Raw genomic sequence first — 19667 nt, forward strand, 5'->3', positions numbered from 1 at the left:
CCTTACACTTAAAGTATGTTATGTGTAAATATATCTCAATAAAGCTGGAGAAAAAGAAAAAGAAGTATCACCATTTGTGGTAAGGTAAAAAAATTAAATTGCATTTTATGGATGTAAAAAATATGTATATACATAAAGTCAAATTGTACTAAGGGCTTACAACAAAAAACAAAACACACTGTCCAACCCATTCCCAGTGTTGCCTCCAAAAGCAACCACTTTGAAGGCTGTAGCTGCTCCTTTTTCAACTTACCTACATATTTCTGAAAATGTGCACACACTGCTATCTTTTGCTTTTATTTTTGTTCTCTTTGCATCATTTTGAGATCTTTGATTTCTTATGTTACATGAGGATTAACACTAACTGTAAACTTCACATTAAACTTCACATTAAACTTGCCTCATCTCACCACCGCAACTGTATTACCAATGTTCCTTTTTACCATCCTCTCAATAAATAACAAAGTTTTGGTTAAATCAATATTCAGTGTTTACAATCTTATGGCTGTGACATTTGATGGTAAATGTTGCTTACTCACTACTGACTCAAAGTAAAAGGATTTCATTCCTATGATGTAACTAGGTGTGGATCTCTTTATATTTATCTTGCTTGTATTTTATTGAGCTTCTTGTAGTTTATTGAGCTTCTTGGATGTGTAGATTAATGTTTTTCATCAAATTTGGGAAGTTTTCAGCCATATCTCTAAACACTTCTATTCCTTTATTCATTCTCATCCTTCTGATATTCATATTATATGTTGGGATGCTTAATGTGTCCCCCATTTCTCTGAGGTTCTGTCATTTTTTTCTTTTCTTTTTTTTTTAGCTTACACAATTTATATCAACCTATTCTTCAGTTTGCAGATTCTTTTTTTCTGACAGTTCAAATCTGCTGTTGAAGCTCTCCAGTAACTTTTTCATTTTGGTTATTTAACTTTCCAAGTCCAAAGTTTCCTTTTCATTCTATTTTACAATTTTTGTCTCTTTATTGGTATGCTCTATTTGATGAGATGTTGTCATCACAGAATCTTTTACTTTTTTAAGGATAGCTTCCTTTAGCTCCTTGAACACATTTATAAAAGCTGCTTTGAACTCTGTGACATCCTATGTCTGGCATCCCTCATAGGTACTTTTCATTCATTCTTTCTTTTTTTAAAATTTATTTATTTAAATTCAAGTCAGCTAACATACAGTGCAGTATGGGTTTCAGGAGTAGAACCCAGTGATTGATCACTTACATATAACACCCAGTACGCATCCCAACAAGTGCCCTCCTTTTTAAAAAATTTTTTAATGTTTTATTTATTTTTGAGACAGAGACACAGCATGAGCAGGGGAGGGGCAGAAAGAGAGGGAGACACAGAATCTGAAGCAGGCTCCAGGCTCTGAGCTGTCAGCACAGAACTCGAACTCAGGAACCACAAGATCATGACCTGAGCTGAAGTCAGACGCTTAACCGACTGAGCCACCCAGGCACCCCCAAGAAGTGCCCTCCTTAATGCCCATCTCCCCACCCACCTCCTCTCCAGCAACCCTCACAGGTAGTTTCTGTAAAACTGAACTTTTAGGTAATACAACTGTATCAACACTGGCTGCATATTTCTCTTTTTCTCTGGTGCTTATTTTTGTTGTTGTTTGCTTGTGTATTGATTTAGTGGTTAAACTAAATCACTAAGGTAATAGACTTGTGGTTAGTTTAACAGACTATTCCTCATGTTCCCCAAACATATCCAGGCTACATGCACAGTATGAAAATTCTTCTGTAGCTCATCAGAGGGCAGAGCCTTCAGTATGGGACAGTCATCATTGAATGTTCGGTTTCGGCAGGGCTCTCTTTGTCTCTTTCCCCAATTTTTCTTTTAAGTGTTCCGCCCCTTTTGGTATTACAACCAGCTGTTAGTCTCCACTAATCATAGGCTGATTGTTTCTGACAATGCCCCAAGTAATTTATACTTTAAAGTATGATCCAATAAAATTCAGACAAGGACAGTTTTTAAGGTCAGAATTTAAGGTTTGTTCTGTTCCCAGGAAAGCTCTTCTTAACTGCCTCTTTTCCTGGTTCTTTCTGGTGACTCTAAGATACCAGTTCCATTATATTTCTGGAGACCTCTCTCCTTAAAACTTCAAACTTCCTGCTCCCATCTGAGCAGGCCTGATGAATATCCGTCACCCTGGGGTATAGTTTGCCATCTTCCTGGAATTCCCTTTTTTCCCACAGGTCCCAGAAATTCCACTCCTATGTATATAACCAAGAAAAATGAAAACACGTCTTCACAGAAATGTGTACTTATAGCACATATTAATAACAGGTAAAAGGGAGCAAAAACTAAAAGTCCATCAATTGGATAAATAAAATGAAAATCCATAAATAGGATATTATTCAGCAACTAATAGGAATTAAATACTGATACATGCTACAACATGGATGAACCTTGAAAATATTATACTAAGGGAAGGTAGCCAGTCACAAAAGACCACCTACTGTATGACACGGAATAGGGAAATTTACAGAGACATAAAGTAGATTGGTGGTTGCTTAGGGCTGGGGGAAGTGGGTCAGAGCAATGGTAACTTTTTCTTGAGGTTGATAAACACATCTAAAATTGACTGTAATAATATGTGCACTTATCTGTAGATATATTAAAAAGCAATGAACTGTAGTACACCTTAAATGGGTAAACTGCATGTGACTTATATCTCAATCAAGCTATTTTAAAAATTCAAGCTATTAAAGATATTTATTGACAACTTCAAGTTGTCACTGAATCTTGCTACTCTACCAACATAGGTGAGTAACTCTTAAATAGAACCTGTGGAAGAACTTCCCCACACATCTCAATGACCAGGATTGGTTCTCCTTCTCATTTCTAAAAATCACTAGTATGAACTGGGATCACCACATTAAATGAGTTCATGATTTACCTCATGGCAGATGGGTAAATATCTAAACAAAATTAGAGTTCTGCCAAAACCAGTAAAGATGGTTAATAGCCATTGCATGGGCTAACAATAATCTTTACTACAAACTTACTTAACATTTTCAGGTTTCAATCCCTTTCTACTACCTTATGAGTTTAGCAAGAGAAAGAGCTACATTTTACAGATGATAGAACTGAGTCACAAACATGTGAAATAACTTAATCATGGTTAATGCTGTCTGTTAAGTAATGGAGCTAGGACTCAAACCCCGGTTTTTCTGACTCAAGATTTTAAAAAAGAATTTAAAAAACCATACCCCTATTAATTAGGATTTGTATTAAACAAAGTATCACTTATAATTTTTAGAACCTCCCTCTGAAAGATCCACTAGATCATAATTCTTATTTAAAGCTCTTTTTTATTTCCCCTTTAACAAATACAACCAGTTCCTTTTCTCCAGGTGACCTTTTTTCAACACACTCCATTGCACCAGTATATCCTGAGCTCTCACTCAAACAAGGAATTGTTCAGCTAAGGAATTTGTATTCCTACTAAAGAGTGTATTGTATACTTCATGGAATTAAGCAGAATGTAGAATTTTAAACGAAGTTCCTGGTCTCTATCTCTAATGGCTTTTCATTCATAATTACAGGATTTGTAATGAGTGCATTGGTGATGATAGAAATCCACCATAACATTTTCCATTGTGTGAATGAGCTTCAGACTTTTTTTAATGACTTATTAATCAACCACAGTCAGGCAATAGTGTATCACATTAAATCTCTGAACAACACAAGCAAAGAATTTTTATTTTCTGTGTATCTCGTGGAGTAATCTTTAGCAATATGAATCTATTCAAACATCTATCCACAGTTCTATCACATGTGCAGTTCTATTAGTAAAGGTCAGCTTAGGTTAGTTCACTGTCAGCAGCTAGAAAGTTGCAAGAATAGATTAGCTTAATTGCTTTATTGTTACTATCACTGTGCCTGTTTAGAATTCTGGTACATAAAACTTCTCAGATACTAAATCTCCATTTAGGTTACCAAGAAGAATTACTTAAGTTTGGATTCTTACCCACAAGCCACCCTAATTATTAATACTATAGATGAGCACATCATAAATCAGTAACAGGTAATGTGTATTATAATTACTTTATCACCTATTTCACTTCTACCATCCTTAGGGGTTCAGAAAGTTAATCAATCAATGAATACAATATTCCATTGAGCATACATAGCCAGTAACTGTCAATACAGAACAAGAATATTATATATTTAGCTAGGTTAAATGAGGAAAAACTAAAATGAATTTACAATTTTTCTGGTTTACTTGCTCATCGAGAACAGTAATTGTTTATAATCCCTTTTAATTATAGTAATTCTTAACTTTGTAACACACTAGAATCACCTGGAGAGCTTCAAAAAATTATAGTAGATTCCACCCAGAATATATGTAACTGGGATAGGGAGCAACCTGGGCATCAGATTTTTAAAAATTCACCAGATGATTTTAATATGCGCCAAAAGTTCAGAAAAGCCATGCTCTGTAATTGTGTGTGTGCATACACACACGAGTATGCATGCTGGGAGTAGTTACAAAGAGACAAAGAACAATGTGAAGTTTTTAGGACATAAAATCTAGCCCCACGTTGGGCTCTGAGCTGGCAGCACAGAGCCTGCTTGGGATTCTCTCTCCTGCTCTCTCTGCCCCTCCCCTGCTTGTACTTTCTCTCTCTCTCTTCCATCTCTTTCTCTCACTCTCTGAAAATAAATAAACATTTAAAAAACTAAATAAATAATAAAATTGAGCTTGTGACCCCAAATTTCCTAGGAGTAAAAGCCTTATTAAAATTCTGAAAATAGAAGTCAGTAATTAATATATAAATACATTATCATATTGAACACTCACATATAATATTCTTGCTGTGTGCCAAGGCTTGTTTCAAAGCCCCAGGGAATCTTAAGTAGCAGTGGAAAATTTCTGATTAAGGCATAATAAAAAGGTTTATAAATTTCTTATTGATTGAAAGTAAAGGCTGCTTTAAGTAATTATGATTTTATTTCATAGATGTTGGCTAAAACACACTTAAGTGATTGGTATATAATAATATATACGAATTTGTTCCACTTCTATATTCTTGCAGTGATCAACTTCCTGTCAACTATATGTCATATGTACTTTTTTACATAGCTTTTTCTGTTAACCCCTAATTAATGAAACTTTATAAAGATTCCAGAGCCTAAGTCATGGAGTCATATCTTATTACTGCTTGGCAATCTACAGATCTGTGCACCTGCTCGTGATAGCCTGAATTCTTCATTGGCATTGCCTTTCTAATGTTGCTAGTGATCAGCATTTACCATATAACTAAATATAACTAAATTAGCTCTTAAACTTAAAATCTGTAATGCAACTTCTTCCTTCCAAGATTAGAAAATAACAGCAGAAAAATTCACAGTTGTCTAGATACAGCGCCATATCTCCAGATCCTAAAATGATCTTTTTCTCCAATTAGTTTCCCTGGGAACTAAATTACTATTCCTCATTCATCCACCTGCTTTCTTCCTCCTTACACTGAATGAAGGAATAGAAATTATTTTGCACACAATATTAAAGATGACATAAAGAAGTTGCTTAGTTTTTTTCCAAACTAGCCCTTTAAAAGGGCTATTTATACCTTTGTTCCTTTATAAAAATTTAAACATACATTAAAAGAACAATTTCCCAAAACTCAATAATTTCCACACAGTATTTGCCAGATTTTAAGTATGCTTTTTAAATGTTCATGAGCCCAATTTATTTTTCTAGCTCCTTCGATTACAAAAAGACCTTCCTCCCTCTACCCTGGGAATAGCCAAATTTTTATACCCTTTGCACATGCCCACAGATGGCTTTTATCAATCAATGACTGCTTAATAATTTATTTTCTTTATCTTGTTTTACAAAAACGTTAATTTTTTTCTTTCTTTTACTGTAAGAGTTAAAGCTTCCCTACATGAGTTATGCTAATAGTTTTATATATTAGCATAATGGAAAAATAGCACTTCTTAAAAATTTTTTTCATAAAATTATAGCACAATTATAGAAAATTGGGAAAACATGAAAGGAAAGAGCACCTACAATCTTACCATAATTTACATGGTTCTTACCATTTTCATGGTTCCTTTCCAACCTTTCTTTCTGTACATTTATTTCTACACATAATCACACTGTACATTCACTTTTGTAACCTGTTTTTTCCAATTGCTACAATCTAAACAGTCTTCATGTTATTACATAATAGTTACAAATTGGAAAAAATCTAAATATCCAATAATAGGGAGTGGTTAAAATATGATAATATATATCAGAAAGATTGTCAAATGAGCCTTAAAAATGAGGATCCCTTATTCAAGAAATTTATATTTGTTGGCACTTAGTGGCATGTCAATAGATATTTGTTGAATATTAATGTCTACTATGTTAGAAGGTTATATAATGATAAGATTATATAATGATAAGCAAAAGTAGATAGACATGGTATTGGTACTCACAGAGCTTTTATATTTTATAGTCTTGTAAAAAGATGATGAAATAACTACATTTATGGTTAGTGCTATATAAGAAAGGAGCATGGTTCTATGAAAGCAAACAATAAGGTAACCTGACTGACATGGAGTGATATGTTAAGATAAGCATCATTAATTAAAAATGTGACCTTTGGGGGTGCCTGGCTGACTCAGTTAACTGGAAGAGCATGCGACTCTTGATCTTGGGGTTGTGAAGTTGAGCCCCAAATTGGATGCAGAGATTACTAAAAAAAAAAAAATAAACTTAAAAAAAGATGTGACCTTTGAACTGAGGTCTGAAAAATGGAAAGAAGTTAAGCAGCAGAATGGATAGAATTACATCTTCTTTATCCATTCATCAGTCAATGGACATTTGGTCTCTTTCCATAAATTAGCTATTGTCGACAATGCTGTTATAAACATCAGGGTGCATGTATCCCTTTGAATCAGTATTTTTGTATCTTTTGGGTAAATAGTAGTGCAATTGCTGGACCATAGGATAGTTCGATTTTTAATTTTTTGAGGAACCTCCACATTTCTTTCTAGAGTGGCTACACCAGTTTCCATTCCCACCAACAGTTTAAGAGAGTTCCCCTTTCTCCACACCCTCAACACCAGTTGTTTCCTGTGTTAACTGTAGTCATTATGATCAGTGTGAGGTGATATCTCATTCTAGTTTTGATTTGGATTTCCCTGATGCTAAGTGATGATGAGCATCTTTTCATGTGTCTGTTGGCTATGTGAATGTCTTCTTTAGAGATATGTCTGTTCATATCTTCTGCCCATTTTTAAATTAGGTTATTTGCTTTTGGGGCATTGAGTTTTAGAAGTTCTTTATATTTTTTCAATACTAACCCATTATCAGATATGTCATTTGCAAATATTTTCTCCCATGCCAAAGGCCTCCTTTCAATTTTATTGATAGTTTTCTTTGCTACACAGAAGATTTTATTCTTGAGTAAGTCCCAATAACTTATTTTTGCTTTTGTTTCCCTTACTTCAGGAGACCTATCTAGTAAGAAGTCGCAAACAGCCAAGGTCAAAGAGGTTGTTGCCTGTGTTTTCCTCTAGGATTTTGATGGTTTCCTGTCTCACATTATTAGGACTCTTATCCATTTTGAATTTATTTTTGTGTATGGTGGAAGAAAGTGGTCCAGTTTCTTTGTTTTGGATGTCGTTGTCCAGTTTTTCCAATACCATTTGTCGAAGAGACTTTTTTCCATTGGATATTCTTTCCTGCTTTGTTAAAGATTAGTTGACCATACAGTCGTGGGTCCATTTCTGGGTTTTCTGTTCTGTTCCACTGATCTATGTGTCTGTTTTTGTGCCAGTACTATACTGTCTTGATTACCGCAGCTTTGTAATATAACTTGAAGTCCAGAATTGGGATGCCTCCAGTTTTGCTTTTCTTTTTCAAGATTGTTTTGACTATTTGGGGTCTTTTAAGAAACTTAACCACAAAATTTGAGAAGTGTTTCTTCTAGGTCTATGAAAAATGCTGTTGGTATTTTGACAGGGATTGCGTTAAATGTGTAGACTGCTTGGGACAGTATGGACCAATATTTGTTCTTCCAATTCATGATCATGAAATGTCTTTCCATTTCTTTGTGTCATCTTCAATTTCTTTCATAAGTGTTTTATAGTTTTTAGAATATAGATCTTTTTAGTTAGGTTTATTCCTAGGTATCTTATTTTTTTGGTGCAATTGTAAATGGAATTATTTCCTTAATTTATTTTCTTGCTTCTTCATAACTGGTATATAAAATGCAATAGATTTCTGCACACTAATCTTGTATCCTGCAACTTTGCTGAATTCATGTATCAGTTCTAGCAGGTTTTTGGTGGAGTATTTCAGGATTTGTACATAAAGTATCATGTCATTTGCAAATAGTCAAAGTTTTACTTTTTCTTTACCAATATGGATGCCTTTTACTTCTTTGTGTTGTTTGATTGCTGTGGCTAGGCCTGCCAAAACTATGTTGAAAGTAGTGAAAGTGAACATTCTTGCCCTATTGCTGAACTTAGGGGAAAAGCTCTCAGTTTTTCCCCACTGAGGACAATGTTAGCTCTGGGTTTTTCATATATGGCCTTTATTATATTGAGGTATGTCCCTCAAAACCTACTTTGTTGAGGATTTTTTAAAATAATGAATGGATGTTGTATGTTTTCAAATGCTTTTTATTTTAAGTTTATTTATTTATTTTTGAGAGAGACAGAGATAGCATGTGAGCAGGGGAGGGGAAGAGAGAGAGGGAAAAAGAGAGAATCCCAAGCAGGCTCTGGGCTCGAGCCCATGAAATCGTGAGATCATGACCTGAGCCAAAACCAAGAGTCAGACGCTTAACTGACTGAGCCATCCAGGCACCCCATCAAATGCTTTTTCTATGTCTACTGAAAGGATCACATGATTCTTATGCTTTCTCCCACTGATATAGTATATCATGTTGATTGATTTGTGAATACTGAACCACCCTTACAATCCAAGAATAAATCCCACTTGATTGTGGTGAATGATTTTTTTAATGTATTGTTTAATTCTGTTTGAAACTATTTTATTGAGGATTTTTTCATCCATGTTCATCATGCATATTGGCCTGTAATTCTCTCTCTCTCTCTCTCTCTCTCTCTTTGTGTAGTCTTTATCTGGTTTTGGTATCAGGGTAATGCTGGCCTCATTGAATGAATTTGGAAGTTTTCCTTCCTTTTCTACTTTTTTGGAATAGTTTGAAAGAATGGGTATTAACTCTTCTCTAAATGTTTAGTAGAATTCATCTGTGAAGTTTTCTGGTCCTGCTATTTTGTTTGTTGGGAGTTTTTTGATTACTGATTAATTTCCTTGATGGTTATTGGTCTGTTCAAATTTTATATTTCTTCCTGTTTTGGTTTTCGTAGTTTATGTTTCTAGGAACTTACCAATTTCTTCAAGGTTGTTCAACTTGTTGGCATATGGTTTTTCATAATATTCTCTTATTGTATTTCTGTGGTGTTGGTTGTTATTCCTCCTCTCTTATTTGATATTTGAGTCCTTTTTCTTTTTTTCTTGATAAGTCTGGCTAGAGAATTATCAATATTATTGATTTTTTCAAAGAACCAGCTCCTGCTTTCATTGATCTGTTCTATTGTTTTTTAGTTTCTATGCCATTTATTTCTGCTCTAACCTTTAGCATTTCCTTCCTTCTGCTGGCTTAAGTTTTTGTTTATTGTTCTTTTCCTAGCTCCTTCAGGTGTAAGGTTAGGTTATTTGATATTTTTCTTGCTTCTTGAGGTCAGCCTGTATTGCTATAAATTTCCCTCTTAGAACCACTTTGGTGCATTCTAACGGTTTTGGACAGTTGTGTTTTCATTTTTATTTGTTTCCATGTACTCTTTTTTAAGTTTATTTATTTATTTTGAGAGAGTGTGAGTGAGCTCATGTGTGCACCAACAGGGGAAGGGCAGAGAGAGGGAGAGAGAGAACCCCAAGAACACTCTGTGCCATCAGCATGGAGCCTGACACAGGACTCAATCCCACAAACCAGGAGACCATGACCTGAGCCAAAATTAAGTGTTGAATGCTCAACCGACTGAGCCATGCAGTGCCCTATGTTTCCATGTACTTTCTGATTTCCTCTTTGGTTTTTCTGGTTGACCCATTCATTGTTCAGAAGCATGTTATTTAACCTCCATGTATTTTTGGTCTTTTCAGATTTTTTCTTGTGGTTGAATTTCTTTTTTAAATTTTTTTTAATGTTTATTCATTTTTGAGAGACAGAGCACGAGTGAGGGAGGGGCAGAGAGAGAGGGAGACACAGAATTCCAGAATTCAGGCTCCAGGCTCTGAACTGTTGGCACAGAGCCTGACACACGGTTCAAACTCAACCACGAGATCATGACCTGAGCCAAAGTCAGATGCTTAATTGATTGAGCCAGCCAGGCACTCCTCTTGTGGTCGACTTCTAATTTCATAGCATTGTGGCCAGAAAAGATGCATGTTATGACTCCAATCTTCTTAAATTTATTGAGGGTGGTTTTGTGGGCTAATATGTGATCTAGTCTGGAGAATGTTTTGTGTGCACTTGAAAAAAAATGTGTATTTTGTTCTTTTAGGATGGAATATTCTGAATATATCTTAAGTGCATCTGGTCCAGTGTGTCATTCAAAGCCAGTGTTTCCTTGTTGGTTTTATGCTTAGATGATCTGTCCAATGATGTAAGTGGAGTGTATAGTCCCCTACTAGTATTGTATTATTATCTATTAGTTCCTTCATGTTTGTTACTGTTTTATGTATTTGGGTGCTTCCATGTTGGGTGCATACATATTTACGGCTGTTATATCTTCTTGTAGGGCTGTCCTCTTTATTGTCACACAGTGTCCTTCTTTGTCTCTTGTTACATTGTTTTAAAGTCTATTTTGTCTGATACAGGTATTGCTACTCTGGCTTTCTTTTGACATCCATTTCCATGATAGATGTTTCTCCATCCCCTTACTTTGAATCTGTAGGTGACTTTAGGTCTAATATGATTCTCCTTTAGGCAGCTTATAGATAGGTCTCTTTTTTTTTTAATCCATAGGACATTAATTTTTGTATTCACTTTACTAAGTAATTAACATTATATTAAATTGAAGGTACAGGTTGCTATTTAACTCTAAGTACTTAGTCTTTGTTCTTTCCAAATTTAACCTACCCACTGCTGTATCAAATTATCTCTAACTTAATGTACTAAGAAATTCAAACAAAATATTTATTGAGACATAATTATTTAAGATTCAACTTGAAAATAGCTTCTTGTGAAAGCTTAGAGCAGATTTAAAATTTGTGTCTAAAACAATACTGATAAATAGCCTGGTTTGCATCTAGATTAAGTAATTTCCAAGCTTTTTAAAATATTTTCTTTTTCATCTTTATTAAATAAGTTTGTATTTTTATGTTAAATATGCATCCCATGCCAAAAATGTTCCAATTCTGGGCATGTACCTTAACTTTTTCATGAGTTTTTAGCTATAACTTTCATGGTAACAAAAAATATGAAATCTTTTCTGGTATCTATCATATACAGACACATACAAAAAAGGTATCACATTCAAAATTCTAGAAGATTAGTTAATCTAAGACCCTGGATTACTCACTGAAAATATTAAAGCACTTTACTTTTTCAATATATTTCAATATGTGTTTCTAGTACATTACTTTTTTTATTTTTTAGCAAATTAAAGAAAAACAACTTTAAAAATTTAGCTCCCTAAATTACTTTCCTTGAAGTCTCTTAGAGTGTTATTTTCACAGTATCCATGCATAGCCTCACTGGGAAAAAACGCCTAATTGAAGAACTAACAATCATAAGAGAAAGCCAGGATAATTATCTATCTCGGACTTTTGGTGTGAGATCATTCTCTGACTGGGTTCCAGGCCCATTTAGAATGCTTTGATTAAATAAAATCAGATTTGTTAATTTAGAAACCACAGATATAAGGTGAAAAATATCTACTCTAATTAATAAGTGTACATTGACAATATCTTAGTAATTGCTTTGGCATTATTCTAGAGTCCAAATGCTTCTATGCTAGGACTGATAACAGTATTTTTGTCTAAAGATCTTTAAACTCTTTTCCACCATTAACCCATTAATTTTCACACTTTCTCTGTGAGGCAGTAAGATCTAAGTATGGTTAGCTTAATTTTCCACATGAAAAAATCAAATCAACCACAAATGAATTTCCTAACAGTCACACATGCAGTGAAACAGAGCTCAAAGACTGGAAACTCAACTGAGTAAGAAGTGCTTTAAACACTGGTATACACAGAATGACCATCTCCATCACCAAATTTACTAGCCTTATTCCCTTGTAATCAAATCTTTCGTCACTTTCTCCCATCCTGCTCCTCCTCTGCTGCTGATCCATCCTGGAAAGAAACTTTCTTTCACATCTGAACCCCATAAAACTGCAGGTCACTTTGCTCCCTATTCCCCATCATTACGGAGTATGCCATAGGTATTAAAAAGACCCACTCGTAGGTAAGTGGGTTCAGATAATATTTGAGGGGATTATACGTAGTAGTATTTAACATAGCAATACCTAACGATAGTCTTTATTAAAAAGAAAAAAACAGCAGAGAATTTGGTTTTATAATGGAGTTTAGAGTCTGACAAACTTGGATATTAATCCACTTCTGCCACTTGCCCTGAATTTAAACAATTTACTTAACCTTTTTGAATCTCAGCTTCCTCACCTGTAACATGGAAATCTATTTCTTTGTAGGTTTGTTAATATAATTGCTAAGATTATATAAACCATGAGCATTATATAAAATACCTAAGATGTTACTGGAATTTAATTTTTAAAAAAGCCAGCAGTTTTCAGGAGAATTGAACAAATGGAATTATTTGGACTACAATCTTTGGAGTCATGATATCTGACTATCTTATACTGTCCCAAATAATTAGATAATTACTTCATTTTCCATTTTATGTTCTTAATATACACCTTACTATATAATGTATACCTATAACTGTTATAAACTTATTTCTGTCCATCCATCTATATAGCAGGAAAATGATTAGTTGTTATAACCATTCTCCAAAGAGGAAAAAATATCATCAAACTGTACTCTTCTAGACAACTCAAATTCTCCCGGTTTCTACATGCCCTTGTTTAATTGCTCCCACCTACCTTAATTATCAGCCTGGGTGCAACCATGGACTACCAAAATTCAGGACTTTGAGGTAGGGATTCTGATAAGGCAGATGGGCTGAGTATAAAGAAAAAATTATGGACAGGGGCCCCTGAGTGGCTCAGTTGGTTAAGCATCTGCCTTCAGCTCAGGTCATGACCTCATGGTTTGTGAGGTCAAGCCCCACCTTTGGCTCTGTGCTGACAGCTCAGAGCCTGGAGCCTGCTTTGGATTCTGTGTGTGTCTCTCTCTCTGTCCCTCCCCCATTCATGCTCTGTCTCTTTCTCTCTCACTAATAAACATTAAAAAAAACTGTGGATAAAATGACAAGACACAATCATAGCATTTTTGAGATTTGAAATTTGAGAACTGAAAAGGGCCTTTGTAATAATTCACCAAATCTCCTTTTCCACGGATGAGGAAACTAAATTATGACCAAACCCAGAACCTGGAATTGAAGTTGTAATCCATTACTCATTCAATTTTATCACTTGATGCCTTTTCTTACTTACTCACTACAAAGACTCATAAAAGACCTCTAATCCGCAAGCATGCTAAGGTGAAGTGAAGTGAAATGGAGAAAGGTGAGGAGGGGAGAAAATAGATTAGAAAGAAGTATGTTGCCTGGGCAACTCTCCATTTAAAAAAATACTCATAACTACCTGAAAATATACATTCTTCATCCTTGTAAATCCCCCATGCCTCCACAACACCTCACTGGCTGCAACTCGTTAATACCACCTGAGTTTCTAGTCCTCGATCCCTAACCTGTGGAGGTTTTATATGCCAGAAGACTCTGGCTACCCTATGAGTCTAGACCAAACAAATTGGTATTGCCCCTAGGCTCCCTATTATCCCCCCAAATTCTCTTTAGGATACAAAATATTTGGTTCCCTAGATAATAATGGGGAGAAACCACCCATCAGCCCAATAAAAATGTTGTATCAAAACTACAAACATTAATTCCAAGTGAGTGAACCGGGGATGATGGCGGCGTAGGAGGACGCTGGGCTCACCTCGCGTCCTGCTGATCACTTAGATTCCACCTACACCTGCCTAAATAACCCAGAAAACCGCCAGAGGATTAGCAGAACGGAGTCTCCGGTGCCAAGCGCAGACGAGAGGCCCACGGAAGAGGGTAGGAAGGGTGGAGAGATAGTGTGCGCTACACGGACTGGTGGGAGGGAGCCGGGGCGGAGGGGCAGCCTGCCGGCCAAGCAGATCCCCGAGTCTGGCTGGCAAAAGCGGAGGGGCCTGACGGACTGTGTTCCGACAGCAAGCTCGACATAGCGTCTGGGAGGTCGTAAGTTAACAGCTCTGCTCAGAAAGCGGGAAGGCTGAAGGACAAAGGGAGGGAGAGCTGCTGAGCCCCCGGACGGCAGAGCTCAGCCTGGCGGGGAACAAAGGCGCTCGCCAGCGCCATCTCCCCCGCCCATCCCCCAGCCAAAATCCCAAAGAGAACCAGTTCCTGCCAGGGAACTTGCTCGCTCCGCGCAAACACCCAACTCTGCGCTTCTGCGGAGCCACCACTCTGGCAGCAGATCTGACTCCCGCTGCCACAGGGCCCCTCCTGAAGTGGATCACCTAAGGAGAAGCGAGCTAAGCCTGCCCCTCCTGCCCCTGTGCACCTTGCCTACCCACCCCAGCTAATACGCCAGATCCCCAGCACCACAAGCCTGGCAGTGTGCAAGTAGCCCAGACCGGCCACGCCACCCCACAGTAAATCCCGCCCCTAGGAGAGGGGAAGAGAAGGCACACACCAGTCTGACTGTGGCCCCAGTGGTGGGCTGGGGGCAGACATCAGGTCAGACTGCGGCCCCGCCCACCAACTCCAGTTATACACCACAGCACAGGGGAAGTGCCCTGCAGGTCCGCACCACTCCAGGGACTATCCAAAATGACCAAACGGAAGAATTCCCCTCAGAAGAATCTCCAGGAAATAACAACAGCTAATGAACTGATCAAAAAGGATTTAAATAATATAACAGAAAGTGAATTTAGAATAATAGTCATAAAATTAATCGCTGGGCTTGAAAACAGTATAGAGGACAGCAGAGAATCTCTTGCCACAGAGATCAAGGGACTAAGGAACAGTCACGAGGAGCTGAAAAGCGCTTTAAACGAAATGCAAAACAAACTGGAAACGACGACAGCTCGGATTGAAGAGGCAGAGGAGAGAATAGGTGAACTAGAAGATAAAGTTATGGAAAAAGAGGAAGCTGAGAGAAAGAGAGATAAAAAAATCCAGGAGTATGAGGGAAAAATTAGAGAACTAAGTGATACACTAAAAAGGAATAATATACGCATAATTGGTATCCCAGAGGAGGAAGAGAGAGGGAAAGGTGCTGAAGGGGTACTTGAAGAAATTATAGCTGAGAACTTCCCTGAACTGGGGAAGGAAAAAGGCATTGAAATCCAAGAGGCACAGAGAACTCCCTTCAGACGTAACTTGAATCGATCTTCTGCACGACATATCATAGTGAAACTGGCAAAATACAAGGATAAAGAGAAAATTCTGAAAGCAGCAAGGGATAAACGTGCCCTCACATATAAAGGGAGACCTATAAGACTCGTGACTGATCTCTCTTTTGAAACTTGGCAGGCCAGAAAGGATTGGCATGATATCTTCAGTGTGCTAAACAGAAAAAATATGCAGCCGAGAATCCTTTATCCAGCAAGTCTGTCATTTAGAATAGAAGGAGAGATAAAGGTCTTCCCAAACAAACAAAAACTGAAGGAATTTGTCACCACGAAACCAGCCCTACAAGAGATCCTAAGGGGGATCCTGTGAGACAAAGTACCAGAGACATCACTACAAGCATAAAACATACAGACATCACAATGACTCTAAACCCGTATCTTTCTATAATAACACTGAATGTAAATGGATTAAATGCGCCAACCAAAAGACATAGGCTATCAGAATGGATAAAAAAACAAGACCCATCTATTTGCTGTCTACAAGAGACTCATTTTAGATATGAGGACACCTTTAGATTGAGAGTGAGGGGATGGAGAACTATTTATCATGCTACTGGAAGCCAAAAGAAAGCTGGAGTAGCCATACTTATATCAGACAAACTAGACTTTAAATTAAAGGCTGTAACAAGAGATGAAGAAGGGCATTATATAATAATCACAGGGTCTATCCATCAGGAAGAGCTAACAATTATAAATGTCTATGCGCCGAATACCGGAGCGCCCAAATATATAAAACAATTACTCATAAACATAAGCAACCTTATTGATAAGAATGTGGTAATTGCAGGGGACTTTTACACCCCACTTACAGAAATGGATAGATCATCTAGACACACAGTCAATAAAGAAACAAGGGCCCTGAATGATACATTGGATCAGATGGACTTGACAGATATATTTAGAACTCTGCATCCCAAAGCAACAGAATATACTTTCTTCTCGAGTGCACATGGGACATTCTCCAAGATAGATCATATACTGGGTCACAAAACAGCCCTTCAAAAGTTTACAAGAATTGAAATTATACCATGCATACTTTCAGACCACAATGCTATGAAGCTTGAAATCAACCACAGGAAAAAGTCTGGAAAACCTCCAAAAGCATGGAGGTTAAAGAACACCCTACTAACGAATGAGTGGGTCAACCAGGCAATTAGAGAAGAAATTAAAAAATATATGGAAACAAACGAAAACGAAAATACAACAATCCAAACGCTTTGGGACGCAGCGAAGGCAGTCCTGAGAGGAAAATACATTGCAATCCAGGCCTATCTCAAGAAACAAGAAAAATCCCAAATACAAAATCTAACAGCACACCTAAAGGAAATAGAAGCAGAACAGCAAAGGCAGCCTAAACCCAGCAGAAGAAGAGAAATAATAAAGATCAGAGCAGAAATAAACAATATAGAATCTAAAAAAACTGTAGAGCAGATCAACGAAACCAAGAGTTGGGTTTTTGAAAAAATAAACAAAATTGACAAACCTCTAGCAAGGCTTCTCAAAAAGAAAAGGGAGATGACCCAAATAGATAAAATCATGAATGAAAATGGAATGATTACAACCAATCCCTCAGAGATACAAACAATTATCAGGGAATACTATGAAAAATTATATGCCAACAAATTGGACAACCTGGAAGAAATGGACAAATTCCTAAACACCCACACTCTTCCAAAACTCAATCAGGAGGAAATAGAAAGCTTGAACAGACCCATAACCAGCGAAGAAATTGAATCGGTTATCAAAAATCTCCCAACAAATAAGAGTCCAGGACCAGATGGCTTCCCAGGGGAGTTCTACCAGACGTTTAAAGCAGAGATCATACCTATCCTTCTCAAGCTATTCCAAGAAATAGAAAGGGAAGGAAAACTTCCAGACTCATTCTATGAAGCCAGTATTATTTTGATTCCTAAACCAGACAGAGACCCAGTAAAAAAAAGAGAACTACAGGCCAATATCCCTGATGAATATGGATGCAAAAATTCTTAATAAGATACTAGCAAATCGAATTCAACAGCATATAAAAAGAATTATTCACCATGATCAAGTGGGATTCATTCCTGGGATGCAGGGCTGGTTCAATATTCGCAAATCGATCAACGTGATACATCACATTAACAAAAAAAAAAAGAGAAGAACCATATGATCCTGTCAATCGATGCAGAAAAGGCCTTTGACAAAATCCAGCACCCTTTCTTAATAAAAACCCTTGAGAAAGTCGGGATAGAAGGAACATACTTAAAGATCATAAAAGCCATTTATGAAAAGCCCACAGCTAACATCATCCTCAACGGGGAAAAACTGAGAGCTTTTTCCCTGAGATCAGGAACATGACAGGGATGCCCACTCTCACCGCTGTTGTTTAACATAGTGCTGGAAGTTCTAGCTTCAGCAATCAGACAACAAAAGGAAATCAAAGGCATCAAAATTGGCAGATGAAGTCAAGCTTTTGCTTTTTGCAGATGACATGATATTATACATGGAAAATCCGATAGACTCCACCAAAAGTCTGCTAGAACTGATACATGAATTCAGCAAAGTTGCAGGATACAAAATCAACGTGCAGAAATCAGTTGCATTCTTATACACTAACAATGAAGCAACAGAAAGACAAATAAAGAAACTGATCCCATTCACAATTGCACCAAGAAGCATAAAATACCTAGGAATAAATCTCACCAAGATGTAAAAGATCTGTATGCTGAAAACTACAGAAAGCTTATGAAGGTAATTGAAGAAGATATAAAGAAATGGAAAGACATTCCCTGCTCATAGATTGGAAGAATAAATATTGTCAAAATGTCAATACTACCCAAAGCTATCTACACATTCAATGCAATCCCAATCAAAATTGCACCAGCATTCTTCTCGAAACTAGAACAAGCAATCCTAAAATTCATATGGAACCACAAAAGGCCCCGAATAGCCAAAGTAATTTTGAAGAAGAAGACCAAAGCAGGAGGCATCACAATCCCAGACTTTAGCCTCTACTACAAAGCTGTCATCATCAAGACAGCATGGTATTGGCATAAAAACAGACACATAGACCAATGGAATAGAATAGAAACCCCAGAACTAGACCCACAAACGTATGGCCAACTCATCTTTGACAAAGCAGGAAAGAACATCCAATGGAAAAAAGACAGTCTGTTTAACAAATGGTGCTGGGAGAACTGGACAGCAACATGCGGAAGGTTGAAACTAGACCACTTTCTCACACCATTCACAAAAATAAACTCAAAATGGATAAAGGACCTGAATGTGAGACAGGAAACCATCAAAACCTTAGAGGAGAAAGCAGGAAAAGACCTCCCTGACCTCAGCCGTAGCAATCTCTTACTCGGCACATCCCCAAAGGCAAGGGAATTAAAAGCAAAAGTGAATTACTGGGACCTTATGAAGATAAAAAGCTTCTGCACAGCAAAGGAAACAACCAACAAAACTAAAAGGCAACCAACGGAATGGGAAAAGATATTTGCAAATGACATATCGGACAAAGGGCTAGTATCCAAAATCTATAAAGAGCTCACCAAACTCCACACCCAAAAAACAAATAACCCAGTGAAGAAATGGGCAGAAAACATGAATAGACACTTCTCTAAAGAAGACATCTGGATGGCCAACAGACACATGAAAAGATGTTCAACGTCGCTCCTTATCAGGGAAATACAAATCAAAACCACACTCAGATATCACCTCACGCCAGTCGGAGTGGCCAAAATGAACAAATCAGGAGACTATAGATGCTGGAGAGGATGTGGAGAAACGGGAACCCTCTTGCACTGTTGGTGGGAATGCAAATTGGTGCAGCCGCTCTGGAAAGCAGCGTGGAGGTTCCTCAGAAAATTAAAAATAGACCTACCCTATGACCCAGCAATAGCACTGCTAGGAATTTATCCAAGGGATACAGGAGTACTGATGAATAAGGGCACTTGTACCCCAATGTTTATAGCAGCACTCTCAACAATAGCCAAATTATGGAAAGAGCCTAAATGTCCATCAACTGATGAATGGATAAAGAAATTGTGGTTTATATACACAATGGAATACTACGTGGCAATGAGAAA

The 19667-nt window shown here is 37.0% G+C and overlaps 1 protein-coding gene across 8 annotated transcripts in view; it reads right to left on the reverse strand.

Annotated features, from left to right (window-relative positions):
* Positions 1-19667, reverse strand: part of WDR41 (WD repeat domain 41) — a 209020-nt gene that overhangs the window by 67178 nt on the left and 122175 nt on the right. The window contains exon 1 of one of the 8 annotated variants that reach the window (XM_042941771.1): positions 13119-13263. The exons of the other annotated variants lie outside the window; for them this stretch is intronic. Coding sequence (XP_042797705.1) covers positions 13119-13145 — 27 coding nt within the window. The 5' untranslated portion in view covers positions 13146-13263. Of the gene's footprint in view, positions 1-13118; positions 13264-19667 lie in introns of those variants that run through there. 8 annotated transcript variants of the gene reach the window in all.

The sequence above is a fragment of the Panthera leo genome, chromosome A1, assembly GCF_018350215.1.
Source record: "Panthera leo isolate Ple1 chromosome A1, P.leo_Ple1_pat1.1, whole genome shotgun sequence".
NCBI classification, from domain to species: domain Eukaryota; kingdom Metazoa; phylum Chordata; class Mammalia; order Carnivora; family Felidae; genus Panthera; species Panthera leo.